General features: G+C 34.6%; 2 protein-coding genes across 4 annotated transcripts; both read right to left on the bottom strand.

The window, feature by feature from the left end:
- Positions 1-2,069: 2,069 nt before the first annotated feature.
- Positions 2,070-3,531, bottom strand: LOC117924238 (NAC transcription factor 25). The gene is made up of 3 exons (XM_034842829.1): positions 3,311-3,531; positions 2,916-3,226; positions 2,070-2,833 (listed from the first exon to the last, which is right to left on the bottom strand). The coding sequence occupies exons 1-3, from the start codon at positions 3,492-3,494 to the stop codon at positions 2,348-2,350; spliced, it is 981 nt and encodes a 326-aa protein (XP_034698720.1). The 5' UTR covers positions 3,495-3,531; the 3' UTR covers positions 2,070-2,347.
- A 2,438-nt stretch (positions 3,532-5,969) lies between these two features.
- LOC117924237 (alpha-galactosidase-like) lies at positions 5,970-13,702 on the bottom strand. 3 transcript variants are annotated; one of them, XM_034842826.1, is made up of 13 exons: positions 13,449-13,702; positions 13,297-13,355; positions 10,933-10,989; positions 10,548-10,686; positions 10,283-10,358; positions 10,105-10,163; positions 9,895-9,960; positions 9,646-9,729; positions 9,468-9,532; positions 9,237-9,319; positions 9,017-9,157; positions 8,613-8,753; positions 5,970-6,366 (listed from the first exon to the last, which is right to left on the bottom strand). In XM_034842826.1, the coding sequence occupies exons 1-13, from the start codon at positions 13,601-13,603 to the stop codon at positions 6,316-6,318; spliced, it is 1,176 nt and encodes a 391-aa protein (XP_034698717.1). In that variant the 5' UTR covers positions 13,604-13,702; the 3' UTR covers positions 5,970-6,315. The 3 variants fall into 3 exon arrangements, with proteins under 3 accessions (XP_034698717.1, XP_034698716.1, XP_034698719.1); XM_034842825.1 differs by lacking the exon at positions 5,970-6,366 and adding an exon at positions 7,726-8,073 and having other exon boundaries at positions 13,449-13,699; XM_034842828.1 differs by lacking the exon at positions 5,970-6,366 and adding an exon at positions 8,115-8,402 and having other exon boundaries at positions 13,449-13,701.
- Between the last annotated feature and the right edge of the window lie 1,429 nt (positions 13,703-15,131).

The following is a 15,131-nucleotide window of genomic DNA, read 5'->3' as shown; positions in this document are numbered from 1 at the left end:
GAAATTTCAATCCTTTGTTGTGCAACGTCTTTTAGGGAAAGCTAACAATACCATCTTATAGATCAAACTCATGATAATGTCTATGCTGTATAGGCTTGTTTAAGTTGCAAAATTCCAACATGAGGAACTGGGTTTAAAATATAAATTCAAAGTCTAATGCTCAAAGAACCAGTTGGTTTAAGCACCTTTGGCCTCTATGAAATACTATGGTGTGCTAGCTTTGGGTCCGAAAGGTCTACAACTACCAAGGTGGTTTGAGATGATATGGTGCCGTAACATGGGTAAATTTGGGTTTCAAGCCTAACCAAGTTTTGGATGAAAACCTATATATGTAAAGAATTTGTGTCTGAATTTTGTCGAAAAAGTAAGAGTTTGAAATCCAATTTGAACCTCTAAGAGTAATCTGATCTTTTAGCAACACAATAATATGCAAGTTTTTCCATATTTTTTTAAATTCAATTTCAGTTTAAGATGCAGAGTTAACCCATCAAGAATCAAGGGGTGATGAACTCCCTCCAAGCCCATCTTAAAGTCCATCTTTCAAATATATATCTGTTGAAATTTTTTTTGAAACATGTTTGTATGATCCATTTGTTTTTCTAAAACAAAAATAAAAATAAGAAAGAAAAAAAAAAATAGGACAAAGATTGAATAAAATATAGGGTTTGGATATATTTTTAGTTTTTATTTTTTAAAAATAGAAAATGATAATAACTTTTATATCAAATGTAGCACTCTCCACTTACTTAATTTTTTTTTTAAATTATTAAAAAAAAATTAGAGTTTGTTATCTTAAATTTTTCAAAAAAAATTAAAAGAAAGTTAAATATATAAGATTTGTGTATAAAATTGTTTTATATGCTTTTTATAAATGTTGCTATTATTATTTTTTATTTTTGAAAAGAGAAAATAGAATATAATAAATGAAATATAAAAAGACATTGAAGCGGTAAATGTCAAACAATGAGTCATGTAAAACCACATTTGCACTAGGCAGTGTGAATTAAAGTGGAATGGTATCTTCATGAGACCAAAGTGAAAGGACGCTCACAATTGAAGTGGTGTTCATTGTCTCAATATGCATTCCAAATGAAGCATTAGTGATATGATTTCTTCAAGAAAGTGATTTTGTTCTCTTTCACCAGAAAGAGAAGGGGAAGAAACTTAATGGAAGGCTGAGTTTACCTGGTTTTTATGACATGATTTCCCCTCCATAAATGAGATGGTCCCATATTCCACAACCCAAGCATCACTTGCTACACCCTCGTATGTGACCTTCTCCTTCTGATATGCTTTTCCATGTCTCCCCACTTCAAGAAATCAAGATTATGCCCTTTCATAGTTGAAAACTATACAATCTAATTTGGAAAAAATAATGCATAGAAAGTGAAATTAATAAGGGTGGGTTAGAGCAAATAATAGATCGACACACTTGGGATCAACACCAATCAATGCAGTGCAGCAGCTAGGTCCAGTGCTTTTCAGGAGCCAATGACACGATGATACATTAAATCAGAGGATAACATTCAATCATGATTGTCATACATTCATGTTGACATTTGGACCTAATTATTATGATCAACATATAGGATTACGACATGCTAAGGAGTTAGCAATAAAAATAATGATATTTTTGTAAAAAAAGAAAAGAAAAATACTTTATAAAACAATAGGAGAGTTCGATTTAGAAATTAAAGATTATTTCATCATTCTAATCAAATAAGCGATATAATAAGATTAGTGATTACATATGGTCCGACATCATCCTTTCGTATGTATGTGGCTATTATATTATTTATCTCATAGTTCCCAAGTTTGGATTTGGATTAATTCCTATTTGGAAACAAATGAATTTGCTTTCAAATGATTTCAGTTTTAGTGTGGTTTTCAAACGAGTTGTGAGGAGAGAACTGAAAGACGTTTGATGCCAAACCTTATAGGGTTTTATGAATTGAAAGTTTACTCAGAAAAAAGTAAGAAAAATCTGAAAGAAACTTTATTTCTTGCCTTAAATAGGACTCATACATACATGCAATCAAAATCACAAAAAATAAAATAAGAAATCCATATATCCATCCAATCCATCAACCAACTTTGTTTCTTCTTAAAACATTTCTTTCGATTTATGTTTCTTAAACTTTTCTTCTAAGATCTGTAATATTTTGATCAGTTATTACTCATCCCAATTGCATATCCATGAACAAAAGCACAATTACTAATGTATATATATGTATATATCCTGAAAACAAACTCAAAACCAAGAAAAGGGGCATCAAATTCTGACTGAATTTTCTGATTTGGACTTAGCATATGGATACCAGTATCAGAGTCATAATCAGAAACCAAACTATGAGTTCCAGTTCATTCCGGGAAGCCGATGGGGTTGCCTGTAAGCACCATCAGCTAGAGACCCCAGAAGAGTGTTTTGATGGAATGTACCACTTTGGGGAAGCTGGTTGAGAAGGGAAACGAATGAGCTGTTTCCATCCATTTCACTAGTACTGGTGCCACTGGTATGATCAGTATGGAAGTGTTTCCCCGATGATGATGGTCCGATTGATCCCGCCCCATTCCAGTACTGAGACATGGAGCTGCTTTGCAACCCTTGTATGCTTTGTCCTGTCAACATACCTTCAAAGGAGATCTCTTCATGTTCCAGCACTGCACCAAAATTTGTACTTCTCAGGGTTTGTGCCCTTGTATTCTGCTGGCTGGTCATGGAAGAAGCTGGCAGGGATGCAAGCAAGGCCTCCATAGACTCCTCCTTGTCCCGCTCCATTGGCCTTTGTGAGATGTTCTTCTTGTAAATCCGGCACAGCACCCAATCGTCAAGCTATCCAACACAACAAATTAAGAGCTTTTTTCAATACCATAAGAGACTACAAACTAATACATATTAACATGTCCATATATACCCTTAAAGACCCTTTCTTGTTTCCCATGTCGGCGCCAGGAGGTTTTGTATTAGAAGAAGTGCTGTCAATGAGTCTATACTCATGCATGATCCAATTGGTTTTGATCCCTTTTGGGGGTTTCCCACCATAGAAGACTAATGCCTTCTTCACTCCCACCTTCTGACTTCCATTTGATGTCAGTATAGGCTTATCGGTTCCAGTCGCCTTCCAATACCCAGAAGTCGCAGCCCGATTAGGCCGTGCGCCGTTGGGGTATTTCCGGTCCCTTGGACTGAAGAAGTACCACTCTTGCTCCCCAAACGTGGCCTTACCTATAATTTTCAAAAACCCATGCATCAACAAGTACTAAAACAACGAACAAAAAACGAAAAACAAAACAATTGAGTATGAATTACTTGGTAGCTCCCATGGATCAAACTTGTAAAGATCCACGTCTGCTATGATGGTCACAGGTAGTGGCACGGAGGCCGCCTTCCTCTTCAGGTAGTGGACTACCAGCTCCTCATCAGTGGGGTGGAACCGAAACCCCGGCGGCAGCTGCGGATGGTGGGAGCCCGAGGAGGAATCGGTGCTGTCCATGACTCAAGTGAGGAGATGGGGTAAGAGAGGAAGAGGGGTTGATCGAAGTGTTTGAAGAGAAATGGTGGTATCAACTATATATGTAACCGAATTGGTTTGGGGGAGAGGTGGTGGCGGAGGGCGGCTGTTACCAAACTGGACCCAGTAGCATCCTGACACGTGTAGATGCTCCACCAGGGAGATGATGACACGTGGAAGGAGACGTTAGGGGGGCCACCCAAAATGCACAAGGCAACAAAAAATGGAGACGGGTAGGCCCGGAACTGCCTGTAAGTTTTCGATGTCATGCTTTTCTTATGCATCAGACAACTACTCACCTCCTTCCGCAATACAATTCCTCTGCTTGTGTTTGTGAGCCTGAAAGAGATATGGGCTTGTCACGTGGGCACGTGCTTGTAACTAAAATCTATAATTATTATTTTTTATCCATTTTTTTATGAAATTAAGCATTAAAAAATGGACTCAGTTAAAATGAATTTTATTTGCTCGATTTATTAAATCTAAAAGAGATTATTTTATTTTTCTAATTTATTATCTATAAAGGAGACAATACCCGAAAAAGGATATTATAGAGCATAATACATGTTATGAGTTCAAATTTTACAAGCTAAGTTTTTCGGAAAATTTATGCTGAAACCTCGGAGATGTGTTAGATGTCAATTTCTCCATCTCTGTTGTATGCAAGGCTCTATAGCAAACCTAACTTGCTCCTTTATCTCTTGCTGACAAGGGAAGAAGTAATTGAGGCATATGAAAGTGGAGCATCTACTTCTTTTGCCCAAAGAGTGACAACAACTGCTGGCAAAACCCATGAAGCTTAAGTTATAAGTTAAGGGTTAGCCCTGTGCATTAAGTGGACAACCAAATTTGACCAAAATAAATTAGATAGGAAATAGCCAAATTAAAACCATTACGCATACTGGGTTTGACCTGTGTTATGCTAAATCTGTTCATCTGCCTGGGGTAAAGCGATTAGGCCCCATTTCATTTGCCTATACTATTCAGCCTTTTTGTTAGACTTATACCCCTTTGGACCCATATCCAAGAGCTTGTATGAAAAATGGATGTAGAAATCAAAATTCACTGATAGCCCGCCCCAAGATAACATGTGGGGTTTTACTTACCGATAGCTCCGTTTTCTTTTTGGAATTGAGTAAGACCTTTAAAACGTGTCAATATAGTCAAATCAGATGCATTACTACTCCCAATTGCAGTCATTTTAATAAAAGATTTTCTTATGATTCAAGGTCTTTTCTTTGGCTCTAACTTCAATAATAAAAAATATTTTTTTAATATTTATAAAAAAATATCAATAATCCGACAAAATCATTGTATATAAATCTTTGTCTCATTGTTTACATCGAGACTCCATTGATTTGTATCATTGTACCTTATTTTTATTTATTTATATTATTATTTAATGACCTAAATCTCACCATATATATTACACCATTCAAATCTTTTATTCGATAGGTATGGGGTCGGTGACTCTACATTTTCTTTCTTTTATCTCTTTCCTTTCCATGCCCATGGACCCCATTTTCTAAAGGTGACAAAGTCATTATTTTGGCACACAAATCATGCTGGGGACCTCTTCTGCCAGAGCCCCTAAACTTGTATGGGTTGAGGTCCATTTTTTTATTTTGTGGAAATACACTAATGGAACCATCACCATCAACAAAAATCCAAACCAGGGGCTTCTCCAAGGGTAACCACGTACAAGGAGATGGTGTCACTCTCTTTTCCAGATCCAATCTCCACTTATTGTTACCTGCCTCACAAAATCTAAATGGGTATCCATCAATAGGCTTGCAAAGGCCTCTGTCAAGGCGGCAGTTGTCAATGCCATTTGATACCAAGGCATCACCCAACAACTCCTTGTTGGATAATTGAAAAATTGTTAGTAAATTTACTAAGTAATGCTAGCTACATTTTTAATTTAGTTAATCCATTGCAGAAGTTTTCTTAATTTCTATAAAAATTTATACAACATACCACATCTGCAAAACTAGTAACTTGAGGAGAATGATTTGGGCAACATTTTCCTTTATTTAGAGAACTTTAATAGACAAGATACAAAAGGAGAAGTTTTCAGATGCTGGATTTTCCTATTTTAAAAGGAGATCATATAAATGTGAAGAAAGCGGGGAAAAGGGATCGAAAAAATCGCAGAGAATCCGCAACCCACAAGCATGAATCCCAGGGCAACGATGGAGACAGCTTGCTCATCAAGCCCAATAAGCTTGACTGTAGGAAAGCTTGCCTTTGAACTGGTGGCATTTGGAGAACATGGACTAGTGTCATCTGCCTTGTGTGGAGGAAATGTGTGATTGGTAATGGATGGCAGAAATATACTTAATCCCAGATACGAAAACGGGCACATTTTGAACATTCTGCGGTCTAAGGGAAAGGTGACAATGGCCTGGCAAAATCCACTATACAAGAAGAGAACATGGGGAAGCATGAAGAAAAGCCTTGTGAACAACAATATTTATATATGAATACATGAAAGAGTACTTAGTAACAGAGACAGGAAAGGTAGGCTTAAGAATTTGGTATTAGATCATGTGTGTATGTGAGCAGGATTTCATTGCTACCGGGGAAGACCTGTGAGGAAAGAAATGACTAGAATCTGACAGGGTTGGAAATGATGCACGCTTCCTTTCTTTCAGACCTTTTACTAAGCCACACAGGGTATGTGCTCCCTTTGCGAAACTACTTACCCTCTTGGTCACCTTGAAAGTGATTGCCTGTATCCTGAAGCTCTTATCTTCAATTTCTCCCTGAGTTAGCCCTTGTAAGCAGATACCAAAACCTTATTTCACAGTTTCTGGGTCCTCTTCTGATTTGCCAACAGTTCACCTACAAATCCCTGGAATTATTCGAAAGTAGTAAGTATGGCTGTCATTACAATAAATGCTGTTAAATGCTCTGATCTTCCATAAAACTTCAATTATTCCCAAACTATTTTCAGGAGCCTAACCAAGTTTATGGTATTCAACTGAAAAAATACAGGCACTAGTCTCAAATTAAACTTTTATAGAAGAAACCCTTTAGTCAGAAGCCAAGACTACTTAAGAGTCATGTGGAAAATCGGGTCCCTTGCATACCTCTCTAATAAGAAACCTGCAGGATTCATGGATGCTGTTGTAGCATATCCAATGCTAGAGAAGTATCCCATGAAGATGTCCCACTCCCAAAATAGAGACTCTTTTCTGACATTCTGATAACAGTAGCATCTAATGGAACATATAAAATAGCCTACTTGAAAGCTGGGCACTCATAATGACTGTTCATCCATTTTTAGCCAATGCCCTTAGTGTCAACATAATTTTCCAAGCTGTAGTTGAGGCAGGAACAGAAATAGGCTCATTGAGAAACAACAGGCTCGGCTTTATTAACATGTCCAACACTGCTGTTTTTACACTGACAGAGACCGAGTTGATTTATTAACAATCATACAGGTCCAGCCCCAGGCTGGAGGAGGGTTACCTTACTTGAATGGCTAATTTGGAAAACTTGAATAATATAAACCCTTCAAATTTTCTCATTTAATCACTACACATGGGCATTGGGCATGGCCCCTGGAAGTATTGATGGCAAACCAAGAATCTATGAATCTGAACCCACTGATCAGTTCTGCTATAATTTTGTGATTCAAATTTTTTTATTACTGACAGATACGCCAAGTCATGTAAAAAGCCTAACACCAAAATTCTCTTCTTTTGTCTTCAGAAATGAGTCTCCATCTTGTAGAAGATTGATTCTTATATGAAAAGAAGGGACTCAAGTTTATGTGAGATTGCTGATCATTGAATGGTTGTTAATCAAATTTCCTGTGCTTAATATGAGCCTGAGCCTGTCTACAAGTCTATGTTGCCAAGGCAACAATATGAAGTTTGGAGAGATGTGCTTCATAGAAAGGGCTTGGTGTAAATATTTGCTTTTGCAACTTCACCTCCTTGTGTCAAAACAGAGAACAAAATGGACTGATGCGTTCTGCATTCCTGACTCTCGCAAACTCTGGAATCTGGAGTTGGTTCTCATTTCTGTTACAGAACGCCCATTTCAAATGAGCTTCCACTAGCAGCAGCCCAAAAGTATATTGCTAGGAGGGTAGAACCATGGATTTCAAAGTTCATTAGTCAAATTCACATCTTGTAGATGGGTAGCTACCCACACTAGCACCAGAAAACAGTGTGGCAAGTTAATTATCAATTGATTGAGATCATTAAATCAAGTTCATTTTCCTTGAACTTTACTCAATTATTGGGCACCATCTTATCCTCTTACATGATGAGATATGTTCATTAGACAGGAGCAATGCTATTTCAAAAATAAATTATCGAGGGAAGAACAACAGTTTGCCTTCAACTAATGTTCCTATTGTCCAGGCAAATGTTTTTTTATCATTCAACTCTGCCTTTGAAACTGGGGCAAGATGTTGTACACTTAGAATTTATAAGAATTCTAGAATCCCCTTAACCTTTTAGAGTGGGGTGAGGATATACATCTTACAAGCATGGGGAGCAACATATGCTGTTAATCGGGAACGCATACTTCTCGAAAGAAATGAATGCTGCAAGGAAAATGATACTCGATAAGGTATTTGTACCAGAGAGACAAAACCATACGCATGTTTGATTACGATGGATTGTAAAGGCCCACTTTTTTCCCATGTAGATATTACCCACTTTAGGTCCAATAAGCTATTATGGCTTTAAACCTTTATCTACTTGGTTAAGAAGAGTCCATCCCACTACATATATAGTGTAAATGAACTTTCCCTTTTATGGACTATGATCATAAAAGATTCATGATTGACTGAGACTATTTATCTGAAAGAAAACTAGATGGATGGGCCACAAGTGCAGCTCCTCCATATATTTATCTCCATATCTTCTTCTTCTGTGTGAAGGAAAGATACAAAAGACAGGTCACTTTTTGTCCAAGGAAACAGATATTTGGGCTAAAAAACTTCAGCATCGCAATGATTTAATGGAATGAAATGATGAGATGGTAGACTGTATGGTTACTGAGAAGTCATAAGCCAAAAAAGAGTTCAAAAGAAAAAGCAAAGTAATTGAATCCAGCCGTAGAAAGGGAGGAATGACTTACAGTCCACAAGTCTCTGACTGTGACAGGATTAGATGGAGATAGACCAATTTCCCTCCATCCCACTGTTATGGGAGCCTGAGATGAGCCTCTATTCCATAATACTACCGCCACTCTTCTCTTTGATAATGGCCCAGCCCAAACCTGCACCATAATTGAATTAGAAAGTAAAACATGGATAACTTGACTTCAACAAGATGGTGACTTTAATGTCATAGTAATCAAAACCAATTATTTTGAACTTGGTTTAAAGGTTTCAAAAACATTTAGTGCTAGGAATCAGATGACTGGTTCTAGGACAATTTTGCAATGGAGTTTCTTGAATTGTCCAATATATCTGAATGATGTTTAATATGTTGGTTATGAAGCAATTTGAGAGAGAATGAAAGCAAGCTCTTAAAATGTACTTCTACGCTGGCTTTGGAACGTATTTTCCTTCCTTGAATTCCCAGTGGATCCTGATTAACATCTATCACCTCCTTGTTTCCAAGGATACTAAGAGTCTCTTTGCTTGAAGATCGGACATCACATCCAATGAGTAGAGGAGCCTGTTACATAGAATGAGGTTTTGAATCATCAAATATGATAGAGAGATGGACAAAAAAAGGGCTAAGATTGACAACTCACTTTCATAAGAGCCCAAATGCTAAAATGAGAGCGGTACTCTTCTAAACTCATCCCTCCATTGCCCACTTCCAACATGTCAGGATCTATTATGATCACAACCCCTAATTAATTTACTTACTACCACACAAAGATGCATGAAAGGATCAACTTTAGGTTCAAATTTTGATTTGTACGAAAGGCCACATAATTTGACACACACTCATATATAATAGTTGTAAGATTTTCAGTTACCATTCCACCTGCCAGGCCCTGCATATCTTCCCCAAATGTTGTTTGCATCTGCAATTGATGTTATACTGAAATGATAAAAGAAGCAGAATTCAATGAAAGCAACTGACTCAGTAGTCTGGTGATAGTCTCCTACTAAACCAGAATTACATTGAAAGTAAAAAGGATGAAAAAGTGGAACCTGTCCCAGTTGTCTTTAATGTCCCCTGTAGTCCTCCAAGCATTACCGATCGAACTAGCCCATGTTGCTGGATTCTCTTGTCCCCTAGAGAGATATTACTCTGTTGGAATTCATGAATCATCTAGATATATGCATCTTACTTCTATATTTCAAAACTAATTGATCCATCCTTAATCCATTTGCTTTGTAGAATTTTTTTGCACCTACTCTAGAATCCCATTAAAAACCAAGGAAGGAAGTCAGACTTACCATTCACAGAGAGAGTAAAGGATCGGTCTGCCAGCCTTGTGTAATGCAGAACTCATCCTTGCATACCTGTCACAAAACAAACAGATTTCATTACCATCTTTCGACGCATTAACGATGATCTAACTAGGGGTATTCAGTGGTATAACAAACGCCTTTTGAGAAGTCTAATAATTCAAGTGACATGTAAAATTTATTGAAAAAAGTGGGTACCTATCCTGAGGCTTGGAACCATCATTATAACAGTTATCATACTTCAAGTAGTCAACCCCCTGAACCAAATGCCCACACAAGCTGAACCCCTCTTTAGCTCTGTTTTAGTTTCATTTAAACTCATAGCAAATGACTCTTAACTACAAAATATACAATAGCAAATGCATTAGAAACTAACCCACTCAGCAAATGTTCTTGCATCTTGATCCTCGTGCCCAAAAGAGCCTGGCATTGTCGTACTGCATGTGCTGTAACTGATGAGATCAACACAAAAGTATACATTCCTTAAGTGTTTGTGTTCATAAAGTAAAAGAATTCCCACTATCATGTAATTAATCTTTCTCTTAAGCTCCATTTGGATTCTATAAAGTAGGAGGAAAAAAAATAAAGAAGAAAAGGGAAGGAAAAAAGGTGAAGAAAACAAAAAAGCCATGAAAGATTACCCAGCATCTGAGTATATGCCAAGTTTTAAGCCTCTTGCATGAACATAATCTGCAAGAGCCTTGATTCCAGAAGGAAAAGTTGAAGATCTTGCTACCAGATTACCCCTCGAGTCTCTGTTCCCCTCTCCCCAGCAGTCATCTGCTTTTCCACAACCACTCCAGAAATTAGGTGTGAGGGACATGTAAATTAAAGTCATCAGCGTTACATATTCAATTCCTTAATGCTCTAATGTTTTTATTCTTTTTTTTTTAATTATTTCATATTAAATCAGAACAAGGCTGCACTTTTCTCTATGGCTAGCCAAAAACAACTATTCTCAAACAAGTATAGAGCTTCAAAAAACGAAATTTCGCAGGAATTATGAGGAGGGTGAACAATGCATACCAATATTCACATATTTGTATCCGAGTGCGGCCAAACCAGTTGAAATAAGAGCATCAGCTGTCCCCACAAAAATAAAACAGAATTACAGGAGTTAATGCATTTGTACCACAATGAATCATTTACTGTTCAAGCAGAGAGTAAAATCCTCTTGAAAAGAGCTAGCTAGTCAAATGGGTTGTCCCCATCTTGAGTTCAACCTCTGGAAACTATTTCTAAAACTGCAAGACCATGTTTGGTACGTGGGAACGGGGAGTAGAAATGGAAATCTCATTCCTCTTCTCATCCATTCCCATGTTTAGATAACTTAAGTGAGGATGATAATGAAATCAAATATCAAACAATTATATATAAGTTTTAGATTATCGGTTTGATTCGGTTTTTATCAATTAGGAGATGAGAAAATTGAAAACTGAACCAACAAAATCGGTATTCAAAATTCTCAAACCAAACCAACCTTTTTATTTTCGAAAATCGAACCAATATGATCGATTTTGGTTGGTTTGGATCGATTTATCTATTTTTCTTACACTCTTAATAAAAAATGATTTTAAAGAAAATGAAATTTCACTTATAAGTAGGATTTCGATTCATCTCTTAGTAAGATGTATTCTGATTCTCTAGCACAACTAATTTTTAAAAGCACTTTTCAAAAATTAAAAATCAAAGATATTTTTAAATAAATTATTTTTAAAAATATTTTTTATTTAGATTTTGTAAATAAAAAATTGTAAATTCAATTTATATAATATTAACTGACTTTAATTAAAGTCTTATTAAGAATAAAAATAATTTTGTAATTATAAATAAATTAAAAATAGTTTTTAATAAATTTTGAATATTAATATTATAATAAAATCATAAATCATATTTGGATAAATATTATAAAAATATGGATATTAATATCTTATTAAAATATAATTGATTTATTTTGTTAAAAATAAATAATAATAATGTAAAATTAATACTTGTTAATACTATTTTATTTTAAATGAATTTAAAAAACTAAGAAAGTTTAATTTTTTTAAGTATAAATGAATAAAAAATTTCACTATATGCATACCTTTAATGCTCAACTAAGGATATGATTTTCTAAAATTTTTAATTTAATCTTTGAATTTTTTATTTAATCAATAATTAATTAATCAATTTTTAAATTTCAAATTGTTCTTAGAATTAAGAAGATTTATTAAAGAATTTAAAACATTAATTATGTCTATTAATTTTTATAATAATTATATATATATATATATATATATATATATATATATATATATATATATATATATATATATATATCTTCAAATTATTTTTAAAAATTATTAAACCTTTTACTTTGTTTTTAAAAATATTTCTCAAGAACAATAATCAATTGTGGTATTAATTTTTAAAACAAATATGTTTTTAAATCACACACCAAAATAACTTTAAAAAAACAACTATGCAATGTGTCTTTCTTTTTTTTTTTTCTTCAGAGGGATAATGGCAAAATCGATTAAAGAAAGTCCTGTATCATCTCCCCCCGCATCTTCTGCGTACTGGTAGCTTTGGCTTCTTTTCGATTCTAGAGTTTTTTAAAAAATGAAAATAAATATTTTAACATTCAAATAAAAAAAAAATCAACCTTACATTATTTCTAAATACATCAAAACACAAGAATTAGAACCACCAAATCCATTTCTATTCAAGGAAGAATAGAAATGAAAACAAAATATTGATTGGGAAACAAAATATTCGTTATTATTCCCCATTCCCAGTTCCCCACGCCTGAACTGGCTTTTTATTGGAAGTCAAACAATAATTTTGAAAGTCCAAAAATGATTTTTCAGTTGAGGCAACATGTCCAACTGCAATACTTTCACGTCCACATATCTTTCATATCCAATGCATATGAATTTCTCAAAGTAAGAATGGATGATAAGCATGGAGAAGTACGCATTTGAACTTATGAAAATACCCTCAGGAGGTGGTTATAAGTAATAGTTCATATGGAGTTTCTATTGAATACCAGAGTCGAGCCAGAAGTCCTCTGTACTCAGATGAGTTGAACATGACCTTTATGTTTTCTTATGGTCGAACTTCACTAAATTGTATGGAATTTAATAAGGAAGTTCCATCTTCATTTCTTCATGAGTGGAAATATTCACAGGACCCGGATGGGATTAATGAAAGAAGAATAGCAGGTGGACGCATTGATAAAATAATTGAATCTTGAACCAGTTTTCTGGCGGTCAAAGGTCTACAGTCAAATCAATGAAAAAAACAAAGGAAGGTGTCTTCAAAATGTGATGAATTTGGGGTTTGAAGTCTTGAATTCTAACTAATACTGGAATGACAATGGAACAAAATAAAGGAGGGTAATGGTACCTGTGGCTTTGACAGTCCACTCGTCAATCTTACATTGGAAATGATTCCAGCTGTTCCACCTACGTACACTCCGAAGAATAACGTCCCATGATCATTAATTAACAGACAATGAAATTTGACTAAATCAAAGTAGAAAGCAAGAAGAGGAGTACCCCATTGGAGGCGTACAAGCAACCCCATTCGCAAGAAGGAATTGAGTGTAGTCCTGACGGGCATTGATGCTGAGGTTCGCAGCTCTTGTTCCTTTGCCGATGCATTGAACTAGAAGTAGAACAACGACTGAGAAAAAGGTAGTTCCTCCACCCATCAGCACAGCAACATATGAAAATGGAGAGGAAACGATGTGTAAGGTTAGCTTTTAGATCCCTTTTTGTGGATAGAGATGAGTTGACTAGGTGAACAAACAACGGAGGCCAATGGCATGTGGAAGGAGGCGTCGGTGAGGGGGGACAGCCCAAGTGGGCTAAACTCAGATACGGATAATGGCCTCACGGGCATCAAGATATTGTTCTGGTGGGGTCATTCCAGCCTTTTCCCCTCTAGTCTTTTTCTTCTGTCGGCACAAAAAGTTTACCACCGAACAGCTTCCATCATGGTGGGGGCATCATCACCCTCTTCAGTCTCTGAACTTCTACCTTTGCCCAGAGTTTAAATTTTTTACTAGGAAAATTATGTTGTGAGGCTCTCCTTTCAAAATCAGGCCCCCCTTTCTACTTTTACATGTTATGGACGCCCTTCTCATCTATTTAAAAAAATCCATCTATTCAATCTTAGTAAATGTATCCATCTTTTTTTTTTCTTCTCATTTTTATGATTTATAAAAAATTCTCAAATAATTAATTGTCTAGATAAATATTAAAATTATATTTTTAGTAATAATAATAATAATTTAAAACTTTTAACAAAGGATTACAATATTTTAAAATTTTATATAATCTTTTAGTTAATTATAAGAAATGAATACAAAATAAATGGACAATAACTTTCTAAATTAATGATGTAATGATAAATTTGTGTAAATAATAATGTTAATAAAAATACAAACTATGTTTTTTTTATAAAAAAAAATAGATTGATAATATTTTACTAAAAATTGTAAAATACAATATTAATATTTTAAATATAGATAATAATATTTTAATAAATTTATAAAAAATAATATTTTGAAAATGATAATGATTAATAATATTTTATTTAAAATAAATATAAATTATTAATTTTAAATATGAGAATGAACTGATTTTTTTTCATTACACATGCATTTACTCACAATTTTGGTCCAAATTTTCATAAAAATTGGCATAATTTATCAATTTCAAAGCATTTTTAAAGAATGTCAAATTCTAACATATTAAGTTTTACTTTATTTTGGAGTTTGTTTGCTAGTAAATTAGGTGATGGTGGTAGTTAATTTTTGTATTTTTACCAAATTATAAGATAATAGAAAATAAGAACATAAAGATATAATCAATAATAATAGTAAGAGAATAACCAAAAGGAAATGGAGTGCAAATAAAGATTTAATAGTAGTTTAGCAAATCCCAAAAGAGAATAATAGTGTGAAAAAAGGGTTATATTAAATAAAATAATCACCTAACAAGAAGGGTGGGGGATTGTGCGTTAAAACTGTTTAAAAATTAACTAAATACAAGCAAGATATGAGAAGAATAAAAGCATAATATAAAGAAATTAAGAGAATGAAATTGTAAACTCTTTTTATAGTGTTTTAGCAAGCTCTCTACATCCACTCTTCTCAAACTCCTAATCGAGTAAGGGTTCCACTATCTTCAAAACTTGAACCACAAGTTTTCGATATCTACATTTGAATTTCAAGG

Source organism: Vitis riparia, chromosome 10 (assembly GCF_004353265.1).
Source record: "Vitis riparia cultivar Riparia Gloire de Montpellier isolate 1030 chromosome 10, EGFV_Vit.rip_1.0, whole genome shotgun sequence".
Taxonomy (NCBI): domain Eukaryota; kingdom Viridiplantae; phylum Streptophyta; class Magnoliopsida; order Vitales; family Vitaceae; genus Vitis; species Vitis riparia.
This window is presented reverse-complemented; position numbering and strand designations above follow the sequence as displayed.

Coding starts and splice junctions, on each gene's coding strand:
- LOC117924238 (XM_034842829.1), bottom strand. CDS start 3,494: ATGGACAGCACCGATTCCTCCTCGGGCTCCCACCATCCGCAGCTGCCG. Junction 3,227..3,310: donor TGATCCATGGGAGCTACCAA/GTAATTCATACT, acceptor TGAAAATTATAG/GTAAGGCCACGTTTGGGGAG. Junction 2,834..2,915: donor ACAAGAAAGGGTCTTTAAGG/GTATATATGGAC, acceptor TGTGTTGGATAG/CTTGACGATTGGGTGCTGTG.
- LOC117924237 (XM_034842825.1), bottom strand. CDS start 13,603: ATGGGTGGAGGAACTACCTTTTTCTCAGTCGTTGTTCTACTTCTAGTT. Junction 10,359..10,547: donor GGCATATACTCAGATGCTGG/GTAATCTTTCAT, acceptor TGATCTCATCAG/TTACAGCACATGCAGTACGA. Junction 9,533..9,645: donor ATTAAAGACAACTGGGACAG/GTTCCACTTTTT, acceptor TTATCATTTCAG/TATAACATCAATTGCAGATG.